The following is a 20,963-nucleotide window of genomic DNA, read 5'->3' as shown; positions in this document are numbered from 1 at the left end:
CCCTCACTTGGGGTTTTTTATTTTTTCTTTACATCAACCTATGGTAAAGAATCCTTTTGCATTAGACTAAGTATACATATATGGACTGGAACAGTCTGCACAGGTATGGTGCTCCCTGATCTACTCTGTCCACTGCACCCTAGCTGATCCTATATTTTGTTCTTCACTAATTAAAAAAAAAAAACAAAACCCCAAAACCAGCCAGCTGAGATCTACCAAAATGATCTCAGGACCCATTTACAGGTAGCAACCACCAGGCTGAACGACACTGGTCTAACTCTGTACCCTGCCCAGGACCGATTCTGACCCCTGGGCCTGTAGGAATACGAGTGCCTGCCTTGGTGGACCAAAGCTGCAACCCAGGGGACTCTGTATTCTTAGCCCCACCACCCAGGGAAGAGTCAGTCACGCAGGCCAAGAGGAGGGCAGGCGGGCTGCGCTGTGAAGCCCTGAGTGGTCACTTCTTGTGTGGGGGGGAGGGGAGGGCGCGGATATTCCTGTGTCCTGCCCAAGTGAATTCTAGACCCCTCCACCTTCCCCGGGTGGCTTGCCAGGCCTAGAATTTGGTGGCCTCAGTAAGTCCCAATGGAACTGAACTTAGTATCGTGACTCCCCAGCATAGAAGGAAGATTAGACGTCACAGAACCCGGTCTCCATCCAGGAAAGTAGTTGCAAACTGCAAAAACAGGTGACTGCCTAGCCAGTTTGTATGCCCTTAGTGATGGGAAGCCCCGTGCAGCCCTACCCAGCTCTACACAGCTCTGGCTGGGACAATGTCTTTCTGCATGCAAGGTTAGCAGATGCAGTGCTTGGGGACAGACCCTGGGACCCCGGAGACCTCCTCAGGTTCTCCACTGGACAGGTCTCCTTTTAGGATCCACCCCTCAGGATCCCTGTCCCTCTCCTAGGAGAGGGCTCACAGCTGAGCCCAGGCTGAGTCAAACAGCAGAAAGACTGTCTCCTTCTTCAACCCAGGCACAGACCTTGGTTAATATACCCACTAGGGGCATCGGCCATTCCATGTTTGTGTCGTAGGTGTCAGAGTTCCAATCACACAGCGAGCTGCTCAGAGCCTGCCCGAGACTCTGGTGGGGCAGGGTCCTCCTTGCTTACCCTTGCAGGACCTCCCATTGGCCGTCATGGTGTAGCCCCGCTCTGGGCACGCACACTGGTAGCTCCCTGGCACGTTGACACAGCGGAAGGTACAGAGGATGCCGGCACCTTGAGCACACTCGTCAATGTCTGTCAGAAAGAGGTTCGGCCCCTGGTGAACCCCTTGTCCCCACAGGGCCCAGCCGCGGACAGTCATGCCAGCCCTGCCGCAGCCCTGGAGCCTAGGGGCCCATTTCAACGATGAGGACGACAGGGCTCAGAGAGGGGAACAGAGTTGCCAATGGCCACACAGCAAAAGAGAACTCCCATTCCAGTGCTCACTCCATGATTCCTACTAGCAGTGCAGGGCCCATAAGGTACCAGACACAGGCCTGGACAAGGTATGTAACCTCACCCTTCATCCCGCTGAGGCCAGGACCATCACCTCCACCTTACAGAGGAGGAGCCTAAGGTCACACAGCCAAGGACATCGCAGGGCTGGGAATCCAGTTCTAACGTGAGGCTGAAGCCTCTGTGTGTCCTGTGTCCGTGGCCCAGCAGGGAGTCTCTGGGAAGCGGGCACATGGGCAAGGGGTGCCTCTCGGGCAGGGGGCCCCTGGGCAGAGGACTTGCCTGTGCAGGTGTGCCCGTCCTCGGCCAGCTGGTAGCCTTGGCGACAGTAGCACTGGTAGGAGCCATAGATGTTGGTGCACTCCTGGCTGCAGCGCCGGGCCTCACATTCGTTCACATCTGTGGGGACACTGGCCTGTGGTCAGGGCAGAGGCCTCCCAGCCCAGCGGCGAGGGCTGAGGTCCCAGCTTACTTAGAGCCGTATCTTGGGAAGCCATTCGTTCCAGCCTCTCTTAAGGGCCAGTGGGGAATTAGAGGCCCAGAAAAGGGCAAGGAGCCCACCTGGGCCATGCAGCTGGGGCAGGGCCAGGGCTGGAGCTTGCTGGTGGGGTCTCGGCCTGCTGCCTGGAGGAGGCAGCCCCAGATCGGGCTCAGATCTCCCCAGTGGGGAGCTAGATGCTGCCCCGTTGAGAGGCCATAACAGCTGGTAGAGATGGCTCTGGGAGGCATCATCTAGGTGCTAATAAGGACCCCCTCAAGCTCTGGGGCCTTACCAGCCTGCCCTGATCCTCACGCCTGGCTCTGCATGGGGCTGGGGGCGGGAGGAACCAGAGCTGCACGTGTGGGCACATGAGCCAAACGGTGTGCGAGTACGTGAGGGGAAGGTCAACTCATGGCTCAGATGGAACATCCACTGGGCTCTGAGCTCGGCGAGGGCTGGCACTTGGCTTTCCCTCATCCAACCAAGAAATGCTGAGCTGTTACAATGTGCCGGGCCTGTGCTGAATTTGGGGACTTAGCCACGAACAAGACAAAATCTCCACCTCGTGGAGCTGCCGTTGCCATGTGTGTTGGGAAAGGAGGGGGAGGGCTAATTGAATGAGTCAAATAACTAGTACGTCCAAGGAGCAAGCACTGTGGGGAAAGAGTAGAGAGGGGACAGAGAGAGTGTCTGGGAGGCTGCAGCTCTGCAGTCATGTGGGCAACTGGGGGAAGCGTTCCAGGCAGAAAGCACAGCAAGAGCAAAGGCCCTATGGTGAGAGTGTGCCTCGTGACCTCGAGGACAGCAAGGAGGCCAGTGTGGTCAGAGCAGAGGGGGCCAGGGGAGAGGAGCAGGGGAAGTGGGTCACACAGGGCTTGGTGGGCCGCCGTCTGACTCACGTCCAGATCCCCCTCAGAATTTCCCAACACACGTGGCGTTCACATAAAATGAGCCATCATCTTCTCTACTGGGCTCTGAGCTTCTGGTGCCAGGGGCCACACTGGCTTCATCTCTGGGTCTCTGACCTCCAGCCACAGAGGGTGCAGAGAAGCTGCCTGAAGCAGGGATGATGGCAGCAAAGGCAGAAGGGCCAAGAAGCGAGTGAATGAGCCACACCATTCGAGACCCATGCCCGCAGCTCGCTGCACCCAGCCTGGCCTGGAGGAGGGGCTCACAGGTGATCAGAACACAGACGAAGGAATGAATGTGGCGAGGTCTATTCTGGGGGGCCCTCCATATGCCCTCTGAGGCAGCCGGTCCTGGTCATACTGCCCTGCCCCTGGGCTGGTGCTGTCCCATGGGAGGGCCAGCTCAGGGGTCTCCGCAGGCTCCCCTCCCCAGGAGGGAAGTAAAGAAAGCACCTCCAGGCTAGGTGGGGCTAGAGACCCACATCCTCTTCCCTCACCTACCCCCTGACCCGTGGGCAGGGCCCAGCCCATTCATAGGCTTGGTGTAACTCACGGTGTGTTTTTTAGAAGTTTAAATCTATCGTAACATGTAAAAACCAGCAGCTTTTACTTAGAGAGCTACATTTCTAGCAACTGAAAAACCAAGATCGGCTTAGCCTGGACTGTCACTGCTGGGCAGGACCATCTCCAGGTGCTGTGTGGCTGCCACTGCCTCTTGATGACCACTGGGCTCTCCAGCTGGCCTGAGCCTGATGTCATGTTTCACTCGCTTCTGTTCCTTGCCTGGACCCCCGGGCTGTGCAATCATGACCAGGATCAGAACCGACTAAGGGGCCGAGGCTGGGCTGTCATCCCTGCCTGAAAGGAGCTCCTGTGTGGGGGTGCAGACGATGGAGAAACCCAGCCCCTCTGGTGTGAGATGGCCGGACCCTGGGCCCTCTGGGAGGGCTTCGGCAGAGGTAGAGAAGCGGTGTGAGGTAGGGATGGGGCCGGGGAAGGTATGAAGCTGGGGGCTGGCAGGGCTTTGGGCTTTTTACATGGTGGGGGCCTCTGTGCGGGGTCAGAGGTCGGGTCAGCAGTACCTTCACAGCGCTTGCCATCTGCAGCCAGCAGGAAGCCGATGGCACAGGAACAGCGGTAGGAACCCAGCGTGTTCTCACACGTGTGCTGGCACAGGCGGCCCGGCGAGGTCCAGCACTCGTTCACGTCTGCGGGCGGGCGGGCGGCAGGCAGGGGGTGGGCGGCCCGCAGGGAGGGCAGAAGGGGCCTGGGAGCCAGCTCCCTCCACCCCCAGGTAGAAGCGGGGTTGGGTGAGGACGGGGACACAGAGACCCACAGGGAGAGACAGGGAGGAACCTGGACAGGGAACAGGAGAGGCAACAAGACCAGGGGCCGGGGAGAAACGCAGCAGGAGTGTTGGAAGGAGGCTGGAGGCAGAGACAGAGGGACGGACAGACACGGCGAGAGGCAAGAAAGGAGGGTGACGGGGCCATGCTGAGAGGAGCAGAGGAGACCAGAGCCAAGAGGAGCAGCAGAGCAAGGCGGAGGACAGGGCCGCAGGAAGGAGGAGGAGGCTTGAGGGCTGGCCCGGCGCAGGGCCGGGGCAGGTGGGCACCACAGAGGGGTTCCCGGCCACCAGGGCCCACCTACCGACACAGGCCCGACCGAAGGCGTCCCGCTGGAAGCCGGGTTTGCAGTCACAGTGGTAGGAGCCAGGGAGGTTGAGGCACACCTGGCCCTCGCCGCACTGGTGCACCCCCGTCTCACACTCGTTCACGTCTGCCGGGGAAGGCGAGCAGGGCACCCTGAGGCCCAGGCTCCCCCTCGGCCAGGGCCGCCCACGGGCCGAGGAGCCCAGGAAGCCCCAGGCTGGGTGGAAGGCAGGCAGGGAGGTGCTGGGCCTCACCCACACACTTGGTCCCATCCTGGTTGGCGTGGTAGCCACGCCCACAGAGCAGCGGGTTCCTCTGGCACGTGTAGGAGCCCACGGTGTTGATGCAGCTAAAGCCTGGCCGACACGGCTCAGCCAGCGACGTGCACTCGTTGATGTCTGCAGAAGGGATGGAGGTGACAGGGAGCCTGGCACGGCCCCTCCCCGCATCCTGGCTTCTGAGTCCAGGGCCACACCCAGAGGTGGCCGTTTTGGGGATCCAGACCAGCCTTGGACAGGGCTGTGGGATGAGAGTGTCCCCCTCCTGTGTCCTATGACCCCAGGGCCTTCTCCTCCAAGAACCTAAGCACCTGCCGAGCTCTTCCTACATTAGTCTCACAGCTGCCCTGATGAGGCGGTTAAAGGCAGTGGCTCCCCTAGAACTTGAAGCTGAGTTCTAGGGTAACTACAGTAAGTCACGCCCCTGCTCTGGCTCTTCCTGCCAACCTGTCAAGCTCATCCTCCATCTCTCCCTCACACTTTGCCCCAGCCTCACTGGCCTCATCATCTCAAGATGCCCCCAGCCCACCACAGGGCCTTGGCGTATGCTGTCCCCCCTTCTCAGGCACACACTGCCCTCTGATATTTGCATGGCTGGCTCCCTCTCTTGCTCAGGTCCCTGCCCCAATGTCACCTCCTCAGGGAGGCCCCCAACCATTCTAGGTAGATGAGCCCCCCTTTAAGATTCCATCCCCTACTTGTTTTATTATTTATCAAAGCACCTTTGAATAACTGCCACTTCTATAAATGTGTTTGCTTAGTCCCTCCTCCTCCAAGATGTCTCAGTGAAGTGCTATAACTCCCTGACATCTAGAACCAGGCACATAGTAAGTGCTCTGAAAACACTGTCAATGAATGAATCACTGAAGAACTGCTGGCATTTGGGCAGACCCCCACCCCCACATTTCCCTGACCCTGGCTGAGGATCGCAGGGACCCTCTCGTGCCCACAGCCCTCGTGCCACTGCCAGAGTCACATGGTGAGGAGCTGTTAAGGGGTATCCCAGAAACAGCTCCAGCTCCCAGAATGGCTAGAGGGACCCCCCCAGAGTCTTGAGAAAGGCTTCAGATAAAGCCAACACTCCTCTTGTCCCTAAGTGTCTCCCCTGTAAGATGGAGACACCTGTCCCACCAGCTGCCCGCGTGAGGGAAGGGTGTGCGATGGAAGCTGTTTCTAACACACCCCAGTTTCTGTCCACAGCCAGCGGCTGGCCTTGCACACCTGCCTGTCTTTCCACCTCTCCTGCATCTTTCACCTGCCCCCCACCCCACCACACACAGGGTTGAGCGCCGCCTTGACCATGCCTGCTGCAGATGCTGTCAGTCCTGCAGGGGCTCTGGCACCCCGCCTCTGGACCCGACATCATCAGCAGCTCCGGGAAGGTGAGGCTGCAGGCCAGCAGTGTTGTGGAAGGAGGTAAAGAGAGGTGGGGAGAGTGTGAGATCTCAGACCCACGCGAGGACAACTAGGCCACCATGTGCCAAACTGCAGGTCTTGACCCATGAGTGTGGAATGAGCTCGACCCCATATGTCTCACTAACATTATCTGCAAATAGAAATTTTAGCTAGTATCCCATGTAGTAGGGTAACGTTTTGTGGAATCTCTGTTCCAGCTGTGTGTGTGTGTGTGTGTGTGTGTGTGTGTGTGTGTACCAGGTCAAGATATAAAGATATTCCTTACTGCTAGCTTGGTTAAAAACCTCTGATAGACATTCATACCATCCAATCCCAGAGAAGGGTAAACTGAGGCCACAAGTGTAGGAACTCAGCCAAGGTCAGACAGGTCAGGATTTCAAGAGTTCTGTTTCGCAAGTGCATCCCGGGGCCAGGTCCCAGCGAGCCCTCCCAGAGCCCCCCCGGCCAGCGGCCACAGCCCCCGCAGCCCCCGCTCACCCACGCAGTTGCCCTCGGGGTCCTGCAGGAAGCCCTCCATGCAGCGCTGGCGCGCCTGGCAGTAGAAGGAACCCTTGGTGTTCTGGCACGTGAAGCCCGCCTGGCAGTTGTGTGTGCCCAGCTCACACTCGTCCACATCTGCCACACAGAGACGGGGTGTCAGGGGCCGGTGGGCTGGCAGGCCCCTGCCCCCACGCCCCACCGTGACCTTGACGGTTGCAAAGGTCTCCTCCATCATGGGAGGGCAGCAGAGCAAGTTCGCTGCTGAGACCCAGGCCAGTAGTAATGATGCTGTCACCACAGTGCCTGAGCATCTCTGCGGTACCAGGCACCTTGCCCGGCACCCTGACGGGGCTTTCTTTACCTGGTGCTCCCAACAACCCCAGCAAGTAGGGGCTACAACAAACGCCTTCTTAAACAGGGGGGATGGAGGCACGAACATGGCTGACGGCTCGGGGACCCTGGGCTGGGGCCTGCTCCAGGGTCTGTGCTCCCGGGGCAGGCAGAAATGAGGACGAGGGCCCAAGTCCCCCAGGGCCTGTGTCCAGCCTTCTCGGGAGGTGGCACTGAGGGGGAAGCTGCCAGATCTGGAAGGCACCGCTGTTCCCACCTGCTCTGTGGCACGGAGCAAGTCCCTGAGGGCCCCTGACCTCCGTGCAGCACCCCACAGTTTACAAAGTGCTGGCTGAGCCCTCCCTCAGCCCTCCTGCAGCAGATACAGCTGGCCTTTCTGACAGACGAGGAAACCGAGACAGGATGCAGAAAGGTGACGTATAGGGAGTCCACGGCAGGGCAGACACTCACTCAGTGTTGCTGACTGCCAGACCAAGGCCTGTGTGTCTGTCTGTCTGCAGTCCTTCCACCTGTCCTTCCCTCCATCCCTCCCCTGTCTGGTTTCCACGGCTTCCACCACTGTTCCACAGCAGCCTGGTCTCTGCGAGGCCCTGTGCTGGGTTTCAGGCACCCAAACGTGGACCGGGTGTGGCCCCTGTCTGGGGACCATGCCTGAGGAGGCAGCCCCTCCGCAGCCGCTCTGGTCTAAGGAGGTGGCAGCCAGCACCCGAGATGACAGAGGGGCAGGGGGCGTGGGACACGTCCAGGAAGGTGGCGCCCCTCCCCAGGTGTCAGAGTCTGCAGAGGGGGGCTGGCCCCAGATCTGTGTGTGTACATGTGTGTGCCGAGGGCTCATCTCTCCTCCCAGCTCACTCCCCCCAGGCTCAGGGCCCAACGTGGGGCTTGCTAATCCACCTCCCTGAGCTCATGCCCAACCTCAGGTCACTTTTCATCCAGTTTCCAGGGTTTGCAACACTTGAGTGCTTCTGTGGGTCTTACCTCTTTGGTGACATTCTTCTGGACATTTTTAGTTAAAAATGTTAAGACTCCAAACCTCCTCCCTGATGGGACCTACCAACCCTGTCCCACTTCTTGCACACTCCCAGCCTGCCTTTACCCCTGAGACTTTCTGTTCTTTGGCCACACCAAGATCTCTCCCTTCTCCAAAGCCCTCATACTTGCTGTTCCCTCTGCCTGCCTAGAGCCTCCTCCCCCAGAGCTTCTCATTCTGCAGGTCTGGATTCCTGGGACCTCACCTCCAGGGGGGCCTCCTTGGAGCTCCACCTAAAGTAACACCCAGCCCACAGCCACTCCTGCCCTCCCCGTTTGCTTGGGTGGCCCGTCTCCCTCATCAGGAGGTGGGCGCAAGGACACCGTACCCCAGCCCATATCCTGCCATTCAGAACACTGCCAGGCACATAAAAGCAGCCCAAGAAGTTATCTGTTGAAATGGTTCCATGATAATTCCCCCTCTTCTTAGGAGGCTAGAATTTTCCAGTGAAAGGCACACAAGTGGCACACGAGAGCTCTGTGGAGCTCTACCCCCCAGTGTACAAACAGGGGGACTGAGGCATGCTGAGGCAATCACTTGACATCCCCCAGAAGCACATTATGGCCTCCCCCCACCAGCCTCAGATGCCCCACTCTGCCCCAAACACCATCATCTTTGAGGCCTTCCCACAGGCAAGAAACCCAAGTGCTTGGAGCTTGCTGGAGGGAGAAGGCTCTGGTCAGGCCACGGGCTGGTCAAGGGGCAGGGTGGGAGCGGGACAGGATAGGTCAGGGTGGGACAGGAGGTGGGGTGAGGGCGGGGCAGGGGGTGGGGCAAGAGACAGAGCACATCAGGGGCGGAGCCTCCAGCCCGCCCTCCTCACCTGCGCACTCGTCATCCTTGAGGGCGTAGCCAGGCTCACAGGTGAGAGCCTTGTAGCAGTGGAAGGAACCCACCGTGTTCACGCAGTGCTCGCCCCGGCTGCACGAGTGCAGGTCCGTCACACACTCGTTGATGTCTGCAGGGAGAGCGGGGCCGTCAGAGGCTGCAGGGTGGTGCCAGGACCTCGGGCCCGGCACAGCCAGCCCTGCCCTCAAGACCTCAAGGTGCCCACCACCCAGAGAGCCCCACGAGGTTGATGTGCACCTGTCTATGCAGCTGTTCATTCAACAAAGATTTATCAAGCGTCTGCTGTGCCAACAAGCATTGCTCTTGGCACCGGAGTACATCCAATGGTGAACAAGACAGACAAATCCCTGCCGGGGCCGACACAAATAAATAAGCATCAAGTAGGGAGGGTGGTGGTCATGAGTGTCATGGAAAAGCCAGAGCAGGGTGAAGGGAATGAGGAATAGAGAGGGCAGCAGGGAAGTCCGGGGGATCCTCAGACAGGAGGCCATTTGAGCAAGCATGTGAAGGGCTGACAGAATGAGTCAAGCAGATATTCCAGGCAGAGGGGACAATGGATGCCAGGGTCCTGAGGGAGCCCCCAGGCAGACTCAGAACTGGCCAGCAGGGGGTTTGGCTGCAGGGGAGAGAAGAGAAGAGAGTGTTTGTAGATGCAGAGGGAGGTGGGAGCCATAGAGGCTGTTAGAACGGGAGATGGATGACGGGGCTTGGACCACCACCCATGGAGGCGAGGAGAAGCAAGTCAGGTCTGAAAATGCTGTGAAGGTAGAGCCGAGAGGATCTCCTGATGGATGAGCCAGAGGTGAGCGAGAAAGAGGAGCCGAGAGGTGTACAGAGCTTTCTGGCTGAGTGGCTGGACAGGCGAGGGTGCCAGCCTGGGATGGGGACGGCTGCGAGGATCAGGCCAGCAGGGAAGGCTGGGAACCCCACCGACACACTGAGTTTGAGTGTCAAGAGGCAGCCAGCCACGCATGTGAGTTCATGGAAGGGATCTGAGTAGAGACACTAACTGGGGAGTCGTCAGGGGCTGAGGTCCCCTAGGGGACAAGACATAGAGAAGAGGCCAAGAGCAGACTTGGGATGAGCAACTGGGAAGGGGAGAAGCCCACAAAGGTGAGAGAAGGGAGGGTGGGAGAACCTGCCCCAGGTTCTGGTGCTAAGGATGAGCATGAGCGGATGACCGGCCACGTGCTGGCCACCCCCACACTCCACCTGGCAGGGAGGCGCAACAATCCTTCACTGATGCATTCATCCCTTGGACACACATTAGCCAGCCCCTATTCTGTGCCAGGCCTAGCCGGCCAAGCGGGAAGGTCGCCACAGCGCCCGCCCTCAAGGAACTGCCTGCCTGGCGTGGGGACGGGACAGGGAAGGTAGAGATGCTGGGGAGAAAAGCTGCTGTCTCGGAGCCTCGGACTGTCAGAGCCGCTTCTCAGGGCCGGTGACCTGGGACCTACATCTACGAGGATGATGGAGACCAGGTGGAGAGGTGGGGTGCAGGGCTGTGGGGAAAGACCCCCTTCCAAACTCACAGGTGACCAAAGGGCATGCAGGCCAGGCTGACCCTGACTCTGGGAGCAGAGGGGATGGGGAGGTGGGAAAGGGAGAGTTTCAGGCCAGCAGTTTCCGGGGAAGGCTTGGCTGCGCAAGATAAAGACTTCTGATTCCCAGGATGGAGTGACAGGGAGAGATGCTCCCACGACCCCAGAAAGGCCACAGCTCCACAGCCCCAACAGCCTGGGAGGAACCACAGTAATAAGTAACAGCAGCCGACACTAACTGAGGTTCGCTAGAGGTCTGGCCATTTACAGATGCCATTTCACAAACGAAGTGACTTGACTGGACCGAAGTCACACAGCCTGCACATGGCAGCAGCAAGAAGGGAACCCAGAGCACCCAGCCCAGAGCTGTACTCTTTCGACGCTGCTGCGGGATGGGCCCCAGAACCTGGGACTGCTTCCTTCCCATCATCTAGCAGAACAGCTCACCTGCAACACTTTTCCCAGGGGCCAAAATGGCCCTCAAAGGGCAGGGCACAAAAGACAAACTGCAGAAGTCATACATCCATTAGAAGTCTTCTGGACTTGGCTCCACCCTATCCCACTTCGGCTTACATACCTTCGGTGATGGGGAGCTCATTACCTATGCAGGCTGCTTCAGTGTAACCCATTTGTTGAATCATAACAATGACATCAAATATTCTTTATGTGGACTAACTCAATCTCCACGGTGATGAAAGCAGGTGTGATTACTATGTTATTTCACAGATGGGGAAACTGAGGCTGAGAGGCTAATGGACTCGTCTAAGGTCTTGCAACTAGAAAACGGCAGAGCCAGGCTTTGAACCCAGGCAGTCTGGCTGCAGAGGGCACTCTTCACCCAGGTGCAAGTCTCTCATCGCACCAGCCAGGGTTCACAGCCGAGCCTGGAGCTAGCAGATGAACCACAGGAGACATCGGTACTTGTCTGTGCATGAAGAAGTGATGGGGAGAACAAGTGCTAACAGATGATAAAATGAGCATGTCAGTGGAGCAGAAGGAAGGGGGGGCACTGGGGCGTCAGTGCAGAATGAACAAGGAGAGAGACATGAGAGAACGAGAATGTGAGCTCATAAATTTTGCTGAATGAAATATACCTTTGCTCTTTTAATCCCAGAACCTGTTTTCTGGCTGCCCAGGGACCCCTTCTAGTACAAGGTCTTCTGTCCAGGGCACTGGGGGAGCCGCACCCCCAGGCATGGCCAGGGCATCCTGGGAGGGGTCCTCGCAGGCCCGGGCAGGATCCGCCTTCCCAGACATCCACACACAGACACGACCCAGACAGGAAGAACTGCCCAGCCACGGAGAAGCGGGTTCGGGAGGGTGCATGTTGTGCCGACAGCTGGAGGCCAGGGCAAACATGTCTGCAGCCGCCCCTCAGCCCAGCACTGTGGGCCCATCTGCCCAGCGGCGGAGGGTGAGGAAGAGAACATGTCCGGGCTGGACATGGTCCCCAAGCATAGAGAAGACAGACGGGGCTCTGATCACGTGCCCTGGATGCACTTTGCACTGTTCCTACCTCCACGCTTTTGTTCGAGCTCTTCCTTCCACCCTGCATGCCCTTCCTGATTTCCAAGTCCCATCCATCCTCAGAGACCAGCATAAATGCCATCTTCTATGGGGAGTGCGTCCAGATGCCACCAGTGGAGATGACCTCTCCCTTTGCTTGTGTCTCTACTGGAGCATTTCCAACCTTCTGCCCCAAGTCCCTGCTACTTTGAGTCTATCTCTCTGTTGAGGACCATCATGTTTCCTCCATGAAAACATCTGGCCCCTGAGCCATGGGAGAGCATCAAGTCTGCTCTCCTCACTGCCCCCAGGGCACACCCCCAAGTCCCAGCCCCTGGCCCCCATGTGCACCGAGAGGTAGGAGAGAAGGGCCATTATTGAGCACCAGCCCCATCCACACTCAGGCCAGGAGCTAGGTACCGCTGGGTAGCAGCCCCTGCCTAGTCCTCTGGCCCCGAGGTTAGAGGCAAGGAAACAGGAACAGAGAGGGAGCTCCACTACTCAGAATCACACAGCAAATGAACACTGAGTCGAGGTGCAATGCTGGGTCTGCCCAACCCCAACTCCATCCATTCACCTCTGAAGGGGATTCTATTAGCACCTAAGGGTAATCTCAGCAATCTCATCCTCACTGTGCCCCAGGCCCTGCGCTACACCATACACACATCATTTCTAAAGGAGAATCAATGCCTCCTTTTTACAGGTAATGAAACTGAGGCTTGGAGAAGGGAAGACATTTGTCCAAGTCCACAGAGCTCCTAGGGGGTCCCGCTTCAAATGCAGGCCTCCCTGCCTCCAGACCCCATGGACTCTATCCTGCTGCCGGCACAGGGGGCCTTCTCGTTTCAAAGACCTACCCACATCACACATCAATTCGTTTTCTGACTCTCGGGCACACAGGTCCCTGGGGAAAGCAGCCTCCCTGTGGCGTCGATGAAGCAACGGGACAGGACACCAGGACACGTAGGGCATGACACGGAGCGGGGGGGTGCCGGCGGTGCTGAGAGCTCATATGCAAAGGGCAGGCCCTTTAGCATGTGGCCACGGCGTGGCGGCGTGGCATGGAGCAGAGCAGAGAGCCGTGACGGCGGCGGCAGGCGGGGGCTCTCGCTTACCCACGCACTTCCTGTGCATGTTGAGAATAAAGCCCTCGGCACAGAGCACCGTGTGGCTGACACAGTAGAAGGATCCCAAGGTGTTCACACAGAACTGTCGCAGGCTACAATCATGAGTGCCCATCAGGCACTCGTCTTGGTCTAGTGACGGCCGCAGGAGGAAAAACAGAAGGGCCGTTAGAGGGGCGTGGCCTGTCATGAAGCACTCTGTGACAGAGAGGGAAACTGAGACCCAGAGAGGGGCAGGGACCCGCCCAGGGCCTCCTAGCGCATCAGTCGTACCTCTGGGCTTCGGGCCCAAGTCTGAGTTTGTACGGTCAAAAAGCTGTCAGAGCCAGAACCCCAGTGAGGACAGGTTGCAAGGTGAGGCTCAGAGAGGACAGGCGGCCCGCCCATGGGCACACAGCAGGGTGAGATCAGAGGCCATCTCCCACCCAGCTCTGGACATTCCACCTCCAGAGGCAGTCAACGAGCCACACAACGGCAGGGGTCTGGAACTTAAGTGCCTAGCGGACCAAGCTGGTAACATATATAGGAAAAGGGGTTGGGGAACAAGGGGCTCATTGGGGCACTCTGGGCCCTGTGCTCTGTCTATGGGGAGACCAGGACTGTGAAACCCTTGTGGGCACAAGTTTGAAGACAAACCTTAAATCTGATCATTTAAAAAAAAATTCTTGAGTTTTCATGGTTGGTAACTCTCATCTGATTATTTTAAACAGGGTGAAGCCTAGCAGAATCTCCCTGCAGGGCAGACTGCCCCCTCAGAATGCCATCCGCAACCTCTGGCCTAGACCTCACAGTCTTTACTGCCAGGGGTCCCGCAGAAGCCCAGAGAGACACGGACACTGGCCTGAGGCCTGACAGGGACCGAAGGAGTCCCGACCCAGGAGAGACGCAGTCCTCACGTTTTCAGGACCCTGAGGAATGGGGACGGAAACCCAGAGGCCACCTGAGATCTGCTCCCACCACCTGGGAGAAAGGTCTGCCAGTCACTGCCATGCTGTGTGCCCTGGACCAGCCTCCTGCCCTCTCTGGGCATGTGGATGGCTTTCATCCACATCAGAAGAGTCTCAGCCAAAGGGCTAGATGTGGGGTTTCAGCTTTGGATAGGGATATGGGTACCCGTGGACACCCACCGAAGTCACATCTCCTGAACCTGAACCTGAACTAAAGCATTTCCTGGACTGTCTCCACGCTCCATGCTTGTCCTGCCTCCAGACATGAGGAGATGTCATCTCGAGGTCTCTCAGGTTGCTCTTGAGGTGTTATTCACTGTGGGAAGCACCCCAGCAGGTGCTGGATCCAGTGTCCCCATTTCACAGTGGGAGGTCCTGGTCCACTAAAGTCCCACCAAGACAAGACCTGGTCCTAGCGGGACAAGCTTTTGGTCTCTTTTTGGCCCTTTTGGCCCTTTTGGAATGGCAGAGTTACCAACATCCACTGCCCCTTCTTTGGTTTCAGTAACAGAACTGAGTACATGCCATCCAACTGGGGCTCCTGCTGTCCAGCCCTGCTCCCCCTCAGAGACAAGTGGGGAGCGATGAGCATCACTTCTGAGTCCTGCATTACAACAACAGGGCACATACTCCCCTCTTTCTCTTTTTCCACATGTGGCTAGAACAAGGACAAGGTGGTCACAAACCAACCTCAGCCAAGGAGACAGGGCTAGTCAGAGTGTGCTCTGGGGACCTTATCAGAAACCCAAATTCTCGGGCCCCACCCCAGCCCTACTGGGTCAAGATCTCGGGATTCTTTGGAATTCTCAGGGTCCGTGCTGTCACCAGGCCTCCATGTGACTCGGTGGCATGCTGAAGTTTGAGAAGCGCTGTTCCAGAGAATGGCAGAACAACAAGATGGAAGTGGCCTGAAGTCCTGGCCCGCCCGTGGGCACACCTGGATGGCATGCACACACCCGTCCATACCCCTGGATGGCATGCACACACCTGTCCATACCCCTGGACGGCATGCGCACACCTCTGCATACCCCTGGATGGCATGCACATGCCTGTCCATACTGCTGGACGGCAGGCACACACCCGTGCATGGTATCAGGAGAGGGAAGAGCTGTTTCAGCTCCTCTATCTGGGGCTCTAGTCAGAGCAGCCAGACCCATTCCTTTACTAACACAGTGAGTTTCATGTCCAGAACACCTCCACCTCATTCTGTTTGCCCCGTCCCCACTCTGGGGCCCCCGCCATGAGCCAGCTGAGGTTTGCACAGGTAGGAGAGCGGCCCCGGGGTACTCACCTTCACAGGACACACCATCCGCCATGATGGCATAGCCAGGAAAGCAGGAGCACATGGCTGTGTCCCCAATGATGCTGCACACCTGCTTACAGGGCCCGTTGTCTGAGGAAAACCACATGGAGATCAGAGACCACCGGGTTTGTCACCTCCGGCTCCAGCAGAGGGTCCTGGGAGCCAAGGAACCCCAGCCCCAGTCCTTTCCACAAGATCCCCTGGTAAATCGGCTCATACGCCAGCTGGTGTCGGGGACGATGTTCAGGACCTCCCACAGCCACCGCGGCTCAGATACCAAACCCCTCCCTGGAGTCACAGTGCTGGCAGAGAGGAGGGGACACAGAGACAGGGAAGGAGGGAGAGAAAGGATACGGAGACAGGGGGAACAAGACAGAGGGGAAGAGAGGAAGAACAAAGAGAACTTTCCACACAGGACTGCAAGCAGTCTCCAAGACAGTTTCTTAAGCAAGGAGTCTATTCTTTCCATATTATAGGACCTGAGATGAAAAGTCGCTAACTGACTTGCTTGGGGTCACACCCTGGCCCTAGGCTCCCCCTCCCCCACATACAACCTCATCTCCTCAGCTACACTCTCAACTCCTGACCTCCAGACAGGCCAGACCAACCAAATTCCCGAAGCAGAAGCACCCCTTTGGCAGGAGACCATCTCGCACATGCCCAGCACTGGGGAGCTCACGCCCCACAGGCGGCCCAGACCCACTCCATGGCCCAGGTTACCTTTGCAGGTGTTGGGCTGCGGCACTGGTAGCATGATGGTGTTGGAGGCCACTTGGGAGGGATCTGGCTTCAGTGCAGACTCCTCTGCAGCCTCTGGCTGTGGGGGGTCCCCATCTGTCATGGGCAGGGCAGACAGGAGGGGGACAGCTCATGCCTTCAGCCTGGCCTCAGGCTCTTCTCACACCCTGGGCACCACACCAGGCATTTGACAGAGACTGCCTTGTTTAATCCTCTCCTACCCATTTCATAGGAGAGAAAACTGAGGCTCAGAAAGCAACGTACCCCAGGCAAAATCGATCCCACAGCTATTTGGGGTGGAGGAGGAGAGGAAGGAGGGGAGTGAGTTTCTAGACTAAAAACGTATCTAACCCTGGACAGCTGATGGGCAGAAAGCCCCCCAGACCAGGGACTGAGGCAGCCTCCTAGGTTGCCTGTTGAAGCCTGACCACCTCAGGCCGAGTGCTGGGGACACAGTTTGAGTTGAGTTGGTGGGAGCTTCTGTAGCCTGGGTCCTGGCCCTGCACTGGGATCGAGGGTGGGGCACTGGGGCTGCCCACGCAAATGGAGCTTCAGATGGAGCAGATGGTTTCAACCTGTCCACCTGGCCTTACAAACCCCACTGCTAGGGGCCTCCAGTTCCCACGGGTTCCAATGTGTAGGGTGACAGGAGGGGAAGGAGCCCATTGTGCCCATCACAGGAACACCATGCTCCACTGGCAAGATCAGCCCTGCCCCAGCCGTCTGGGCCCTTACCTGGACGGCAGGTGCGGCCATCGTCCTGCAGTGAGAAGCCAGGAAAGCAGGCACAGTGGTAGGAACCCACGGTGTTGATGCAGAGATGCTGGCACAGCTCCCCTGGGAGGAGCAGGCACTCATCCTGGTCATCACCGGGCAGGCTGTTGGGCAGCTCAGTCTCCGTGCCCAGGGACAGGGCCTCCCGGCTCGCCAACTCTGCCTCTGCAACTAGAGCGGGGGTCAGTGCTCATGATGGGACACGGGCTGGCCCCAGCAGATGGCTGACACTGTAAGCCCCTGGGAAATCAGTGTAGGTCCTCCTCAGAATCTTCTGTGTGCCCAGCTAAGATAGAGCAGATGGACAAAGCATGGATGCATGGATGGGTGGATGGATGGATGGGTGGATGGATGGATGGATGGATGGATGAATGGATGAAGAGACGAACAAACAGACCTCCAACAATAAGAATGAACCCATCAGAGCCAGGCCCAAGTCTTTATGCCCTGCAATATGACAGGGCCAGGCCCATAACAGTCCCCAGAAAGCTTTGGCTAAAGTGTTGAACTAGATCCAGACCCCTGATCTCAGTGACATCTAGGAAGACCACCCCTAGCAACAGAAAGGACCCCAACAAGTGTTCTGTTAGATGGGGATCTGAACTCTCACTTGGGCCTTCCGCAGCCATGTCCCCTTGGGCAGGACTGGGTCTCTCCAGCCTCCCAGGGCTGCCGTGGGGAGCAGGTGGGAGAGGCAGAGAAGGCTCCTGGGGCTGAGCTGCCTTGGAGGCTCTTCATATACCAGTAATGGAATGCGGAAGGGGACCCGCAGCCCTCCATATTTACAGTCAGCTTGGGACTTCAGCCTTGCTCACTGGCCCCAGGCAGCAGAGCCGCCCAAGAGACCAACTGCATGAGGTCACATCTGAAAAACATGTTTCATATTGAGGGTGTTTACACTGTGCTCCAGCCCAGTCAGCCCTGGCCTGGTGCATGCAGGCGGGGCCGTGGCAGCTGGTGGTCTGGCCCGGAGACCTAGCGCTGCAGGTGGGCAGACGGGCCTGGGCCCAGGGCTCTGCCGAGCGTGCTGAGGGCTGGACAGCATTTCTAGGGTTCGTGCTCACCCTCACCAGCATGCTCTTCATACCATATTCCTGGCAGGGGGAAACTGAGGCTCAGAGGAGCAAAGTGATTTGCCCAAGGTCACCTAAGCAGGACCGGGAACCCAGGCCAGTCTGACCCTACCATCTATGTCTCCTGAGGCCCAGGTTACCCACCAGTTCCCCACTGGAGGAGAGGAACCTGCACCTCTGGCCCTGTCCCCACCTTCTGACTCCTAAGGCCAAACTTTCCCCCAAATTTTACCTTGAACCAAACCCTTCTGGGTACTTACCAGACCTTCAGAGCACTGCTCCACCAGGCCCCTACAGCCAACCCCAGCAAGTGGTATTTCCTTGGACTGGACACAGATCTGTGTCCACACTAGCCTGGTAAGGCCAGCCAGTCCCTCTTAGCAGAATCCCTGTGGGCTCACTGGGACACCCTCATCAGGCTCCTGCTGGCCCACAGGCACAAAGAAGGCTAATGGTCATGAGACCAGGAGACATCCCTGGCTAGGATGACAGCAACTGGGCATGGCAGCTGGAACAGGGACCACAGCACATGGCAGTCAGAGGAAGGAGGAGAACCCAGGGACACAGAAGGCTGGAAGTTCTAAGACTGCTCAGGCTCCAGGCTCTGCACTGGTACCAGAGCTCCCACACACATAGCCAACGGCTGCTCGGAGGCAGGATCTGGGCAGGGGCACAGAGGAAGAGGGCACAGGCCTCATCAGCCCTCAAAGGGCTCATGGTGGTGAGAGGGAGGCCACCAAACAAACCCAGCATTCATTCAGTTATTTGCTAGTGACTCTTCGGGGCCAAGCACTGGGAATTCAGGGAGAAAGACAGTGCTGTCCTAAAGGAGCTGATCAGCGGGTGGGACACCATTTCTGAATGCATTCTCTATACTAGTTCTATCCTGTACCCTGAAGACACGGAATGACATAGCTGACAGGGATGGAGGGCAGATGGATGGAGGAAGGTGAATGAATGAATGAGTGAGAGGTGTGCTGCTGGGTGGGTTGGTGAATACATGAGCAGACGGACAGAAAAAGGATGGATGGACGGATGGATGGATGGACGGATGGATGGATGGATGGACGGATGGATGGATGGATGGACGGACGGATGGATGGATGGACGGATAGATGGATGGACGGATGAATGGACAGATAGATGGATAGGCAGAAGGGTAAGTGGCTGGGTAAGTGGACGGGTGGGTGCTCATGTGGCTGGGTAGATACATGAATGGAAGGACGGATGTGTGAGTGGCCCGATGAGGGGACACGGGAATGGACGGTGTAGTAGGATGAATGGGTGGAGAAATGGACCAGGGTCAGGAGGATGTGCCGGGGATGATGAAATGGATAGATGGATGGATGGACAGAAGAGTGGATGGGGAGGTGCAGGCAGACATGGGAGGGTGGAGAGTGAAAGAGTAGCAGGGAGTTGGTGGTTCGGTGCGGGGTGTGGATGGTACATACATAGCTGGATGGGATCACCATCTCAGGAATAAAGGGCAGAGGCCACCATCAGAGGCCACAGAAGAACTGTACCCAGAACAGAGCTTGCCACAGGTGACAGTGGACCCCGGGTTCCCACAGAAGGCGAGAGGACACCCAGCCTTGGCTGCAAGCCCCAACAGCTGTCTCTGCCCCTCACTCACCTCTCCGTGGTACAGCTTCAGGCTCCGGAGGACGGCGGACCTCAGGCACAATGAGGGGGTCTTCACCCTCACAGCAGGAGAGCATGACGTGGTTGCAGGGGTAGCCCAGGTTGGGGTTGGACTCACACGAGTGGCCCTCAGCCCGCACACGGAGCCCCAGGCCACAGCAGTCACAGCATTGCTGGAGAGAGACGCACCATCACTGCCCACAGCCCGGCCCCTCGGAGCTCATCGGCCTTCCCCATGGGCTGTGAGCCCAGAGGACTCACTCAGGGCCCCCAGGATGCAGCCTAGGGCCACACATGACCTCCCCAGAAGAAAGACTGCATTCCCCAGCTCCCTGGAAGCTCAGTGTGGCCACCGGACTAAGTTCTAGCCAACACAGTGGAAGTGAAACACTGTCCTCAAGAGAGGCTCTTCTTAGCCCCACGTTCACAACAGTATTCACATTAGGCAAGAGGCAGAAGCAACCCAAGTGCCATCAGCGCAACGTGTCATAGCCACACGATGGACGGTTATTTAACCTTGAAAAGGAGAGAGCGTCTAACTCACACTACAATGTGGGTGACCTTGAGGATGTGAAGTGAAGTGAAATAAGTCAGATACAAAAAGAAAAAACAGGGGCGCCTGGGTGGCTCAGTCGTTAAGCGTCTGCCTTCGGCTCAGGTCATGATCCCATTCGGCTCAGGTCATGATCCCAGGGTCCTGGGATCAAGCCCCGCATCGGGCTCCCTGCTCGGCGGAAAGCCTGCCTCTCCCTCTCCCACTCCCCTTGTTTGTGTTCCCTCTCTCACTGTCTCTCTCTGTCAAATAAATAAATAAATAAAAATCTTTAAAATAAAAAAAAAAAAAGAAAGAAAAAACAGAAACAGAAAGCCCTGTGAGAGCAGGCCTTTTCATGTGCTGTTCATTTCTGCATCCTTAATGCCTAATGTGGCCCAGTACAGGCTGGTGTTCAACCAATAGTTCCTGAATGAACTGGCCACTCTAATAGCTGATGATGGTTTCTATGCAGATGAAGAGCCCCCCAGACCTCCTACGGAGGAGTCCCGCAGGGAGCCTAACCCCCGAGCCTGCGAGGACCTTGGGCCCAGGCTATGGATGCCACAGGTCGGGCTTGCCTTGTACAAGGAGACGCCACAGGTGTCGTTGTCCTCAGCCCCACAGGCCTCGCCCTCCTTGGCCCCCATGACGCCACCCATGCAGCTCTTCTCCTTCAAGTAGGACACACAGCAGTGCTTCTGGGCTGTCCTGCAACAGAGGTGTGCCTCAGCCCTGCCTGAGCGCCGGCCCCCATCTTCCCAGTGACCCCACCAGGAGGGATGACTGGTCCCATTTCCCAGAAGAGGAAACGGAGGGTCAGAGAGGGAAGGCCCTGCCGTAGGTCCACTGCAAGCAAGGCCCATGCTGGTGCAGGGGCCTCGGCAAAGCCAGCA

At 57.8% G+C, this 20,963-nt stretch overlaps 1 protein-coding gene across 3 annotated transcripts in view; it reads right to left on the bottom strand.

The window, feature by feature from the left end:
- The window catches only part of FBLN2 (fibulin 2), an 85,114-nt gene that overhangs the window by 6,533 nt on the left and 57,618 nt on the right, over positions 1-20,963 (bottom strand). For 2 of the 3 annotated variants that reach the window (XM_034998428.1, XM_034998429.1), the window contains 13 exons: positions 20,649-20,778; positions 19,528-19,708; positions 16,783-16,992; positions 16,030-16,143; positions 15,298-15,399; positions 13,051-13,191; positions 8,863-8,997; positions 6,656-6,793; positions 4,739-4,882; positions 4,483-4,611; positions 3,915-4,040; positions 1,726-1,842; positions 1,114-1,242 (listed from right to left, as the gene is read on the bottom strand). In XM_034998428.1, coding sequence (XP_034854319.1) covers positions 1,114-1,242; positions 1,726-1,842; positions 3,915-4,040; positions 4,483-4,611; positions 4,739-4,882; positions 6,656-6,793; positions 8,863-8,997; positions 13,051-13,191; positions 15,298-15,399; positions 16,030-16,143; positions 16,783-16,992; positions 19,528-19,708; positions 20,649-20,778 — 1,796 coding nt within the window. The remainder of the gene's footprint in view (positions 1-1,113; positions 1,243-1,725; positions 1,843-3,914; positions 4,041-4,482; positions 4,612-4,738; positions 4,883-6,655; positions 6,794-8,862; positions 8,998-13,050; positions 13,192-15,297; positions 15,400-16,029; positions 16,144-16,782; positions 16,993-19,527; positions 19,709-20,648; positions 20,779-20,963) is intronic. The other variant, XM_034998431.1, reaches the window with a different exon arrangement.

Source organism: Mirounga leonina, unplaced genomic scaffold (assembly GCF_011800145.1).
Source record: "Mirounga leonina isolate KUSES-001 unplaced genomic scaffold, KU_Mleo_1.0 Mir_94, whole genome shotgun sequence".
In the NCBI taxonomy this organism is placed as follows: domain Eukaryota; kingdom Metazoa; phylum Chordata; class Mammalia; order Carnivora; family Phocidae; genus Mirounga; species Mirounga leonina.
The sequence above is the reverse complement of the archived record's forward strand: the minus strand, read 5'-3'. Positions and strand labels throughout refer to the sequence as shown.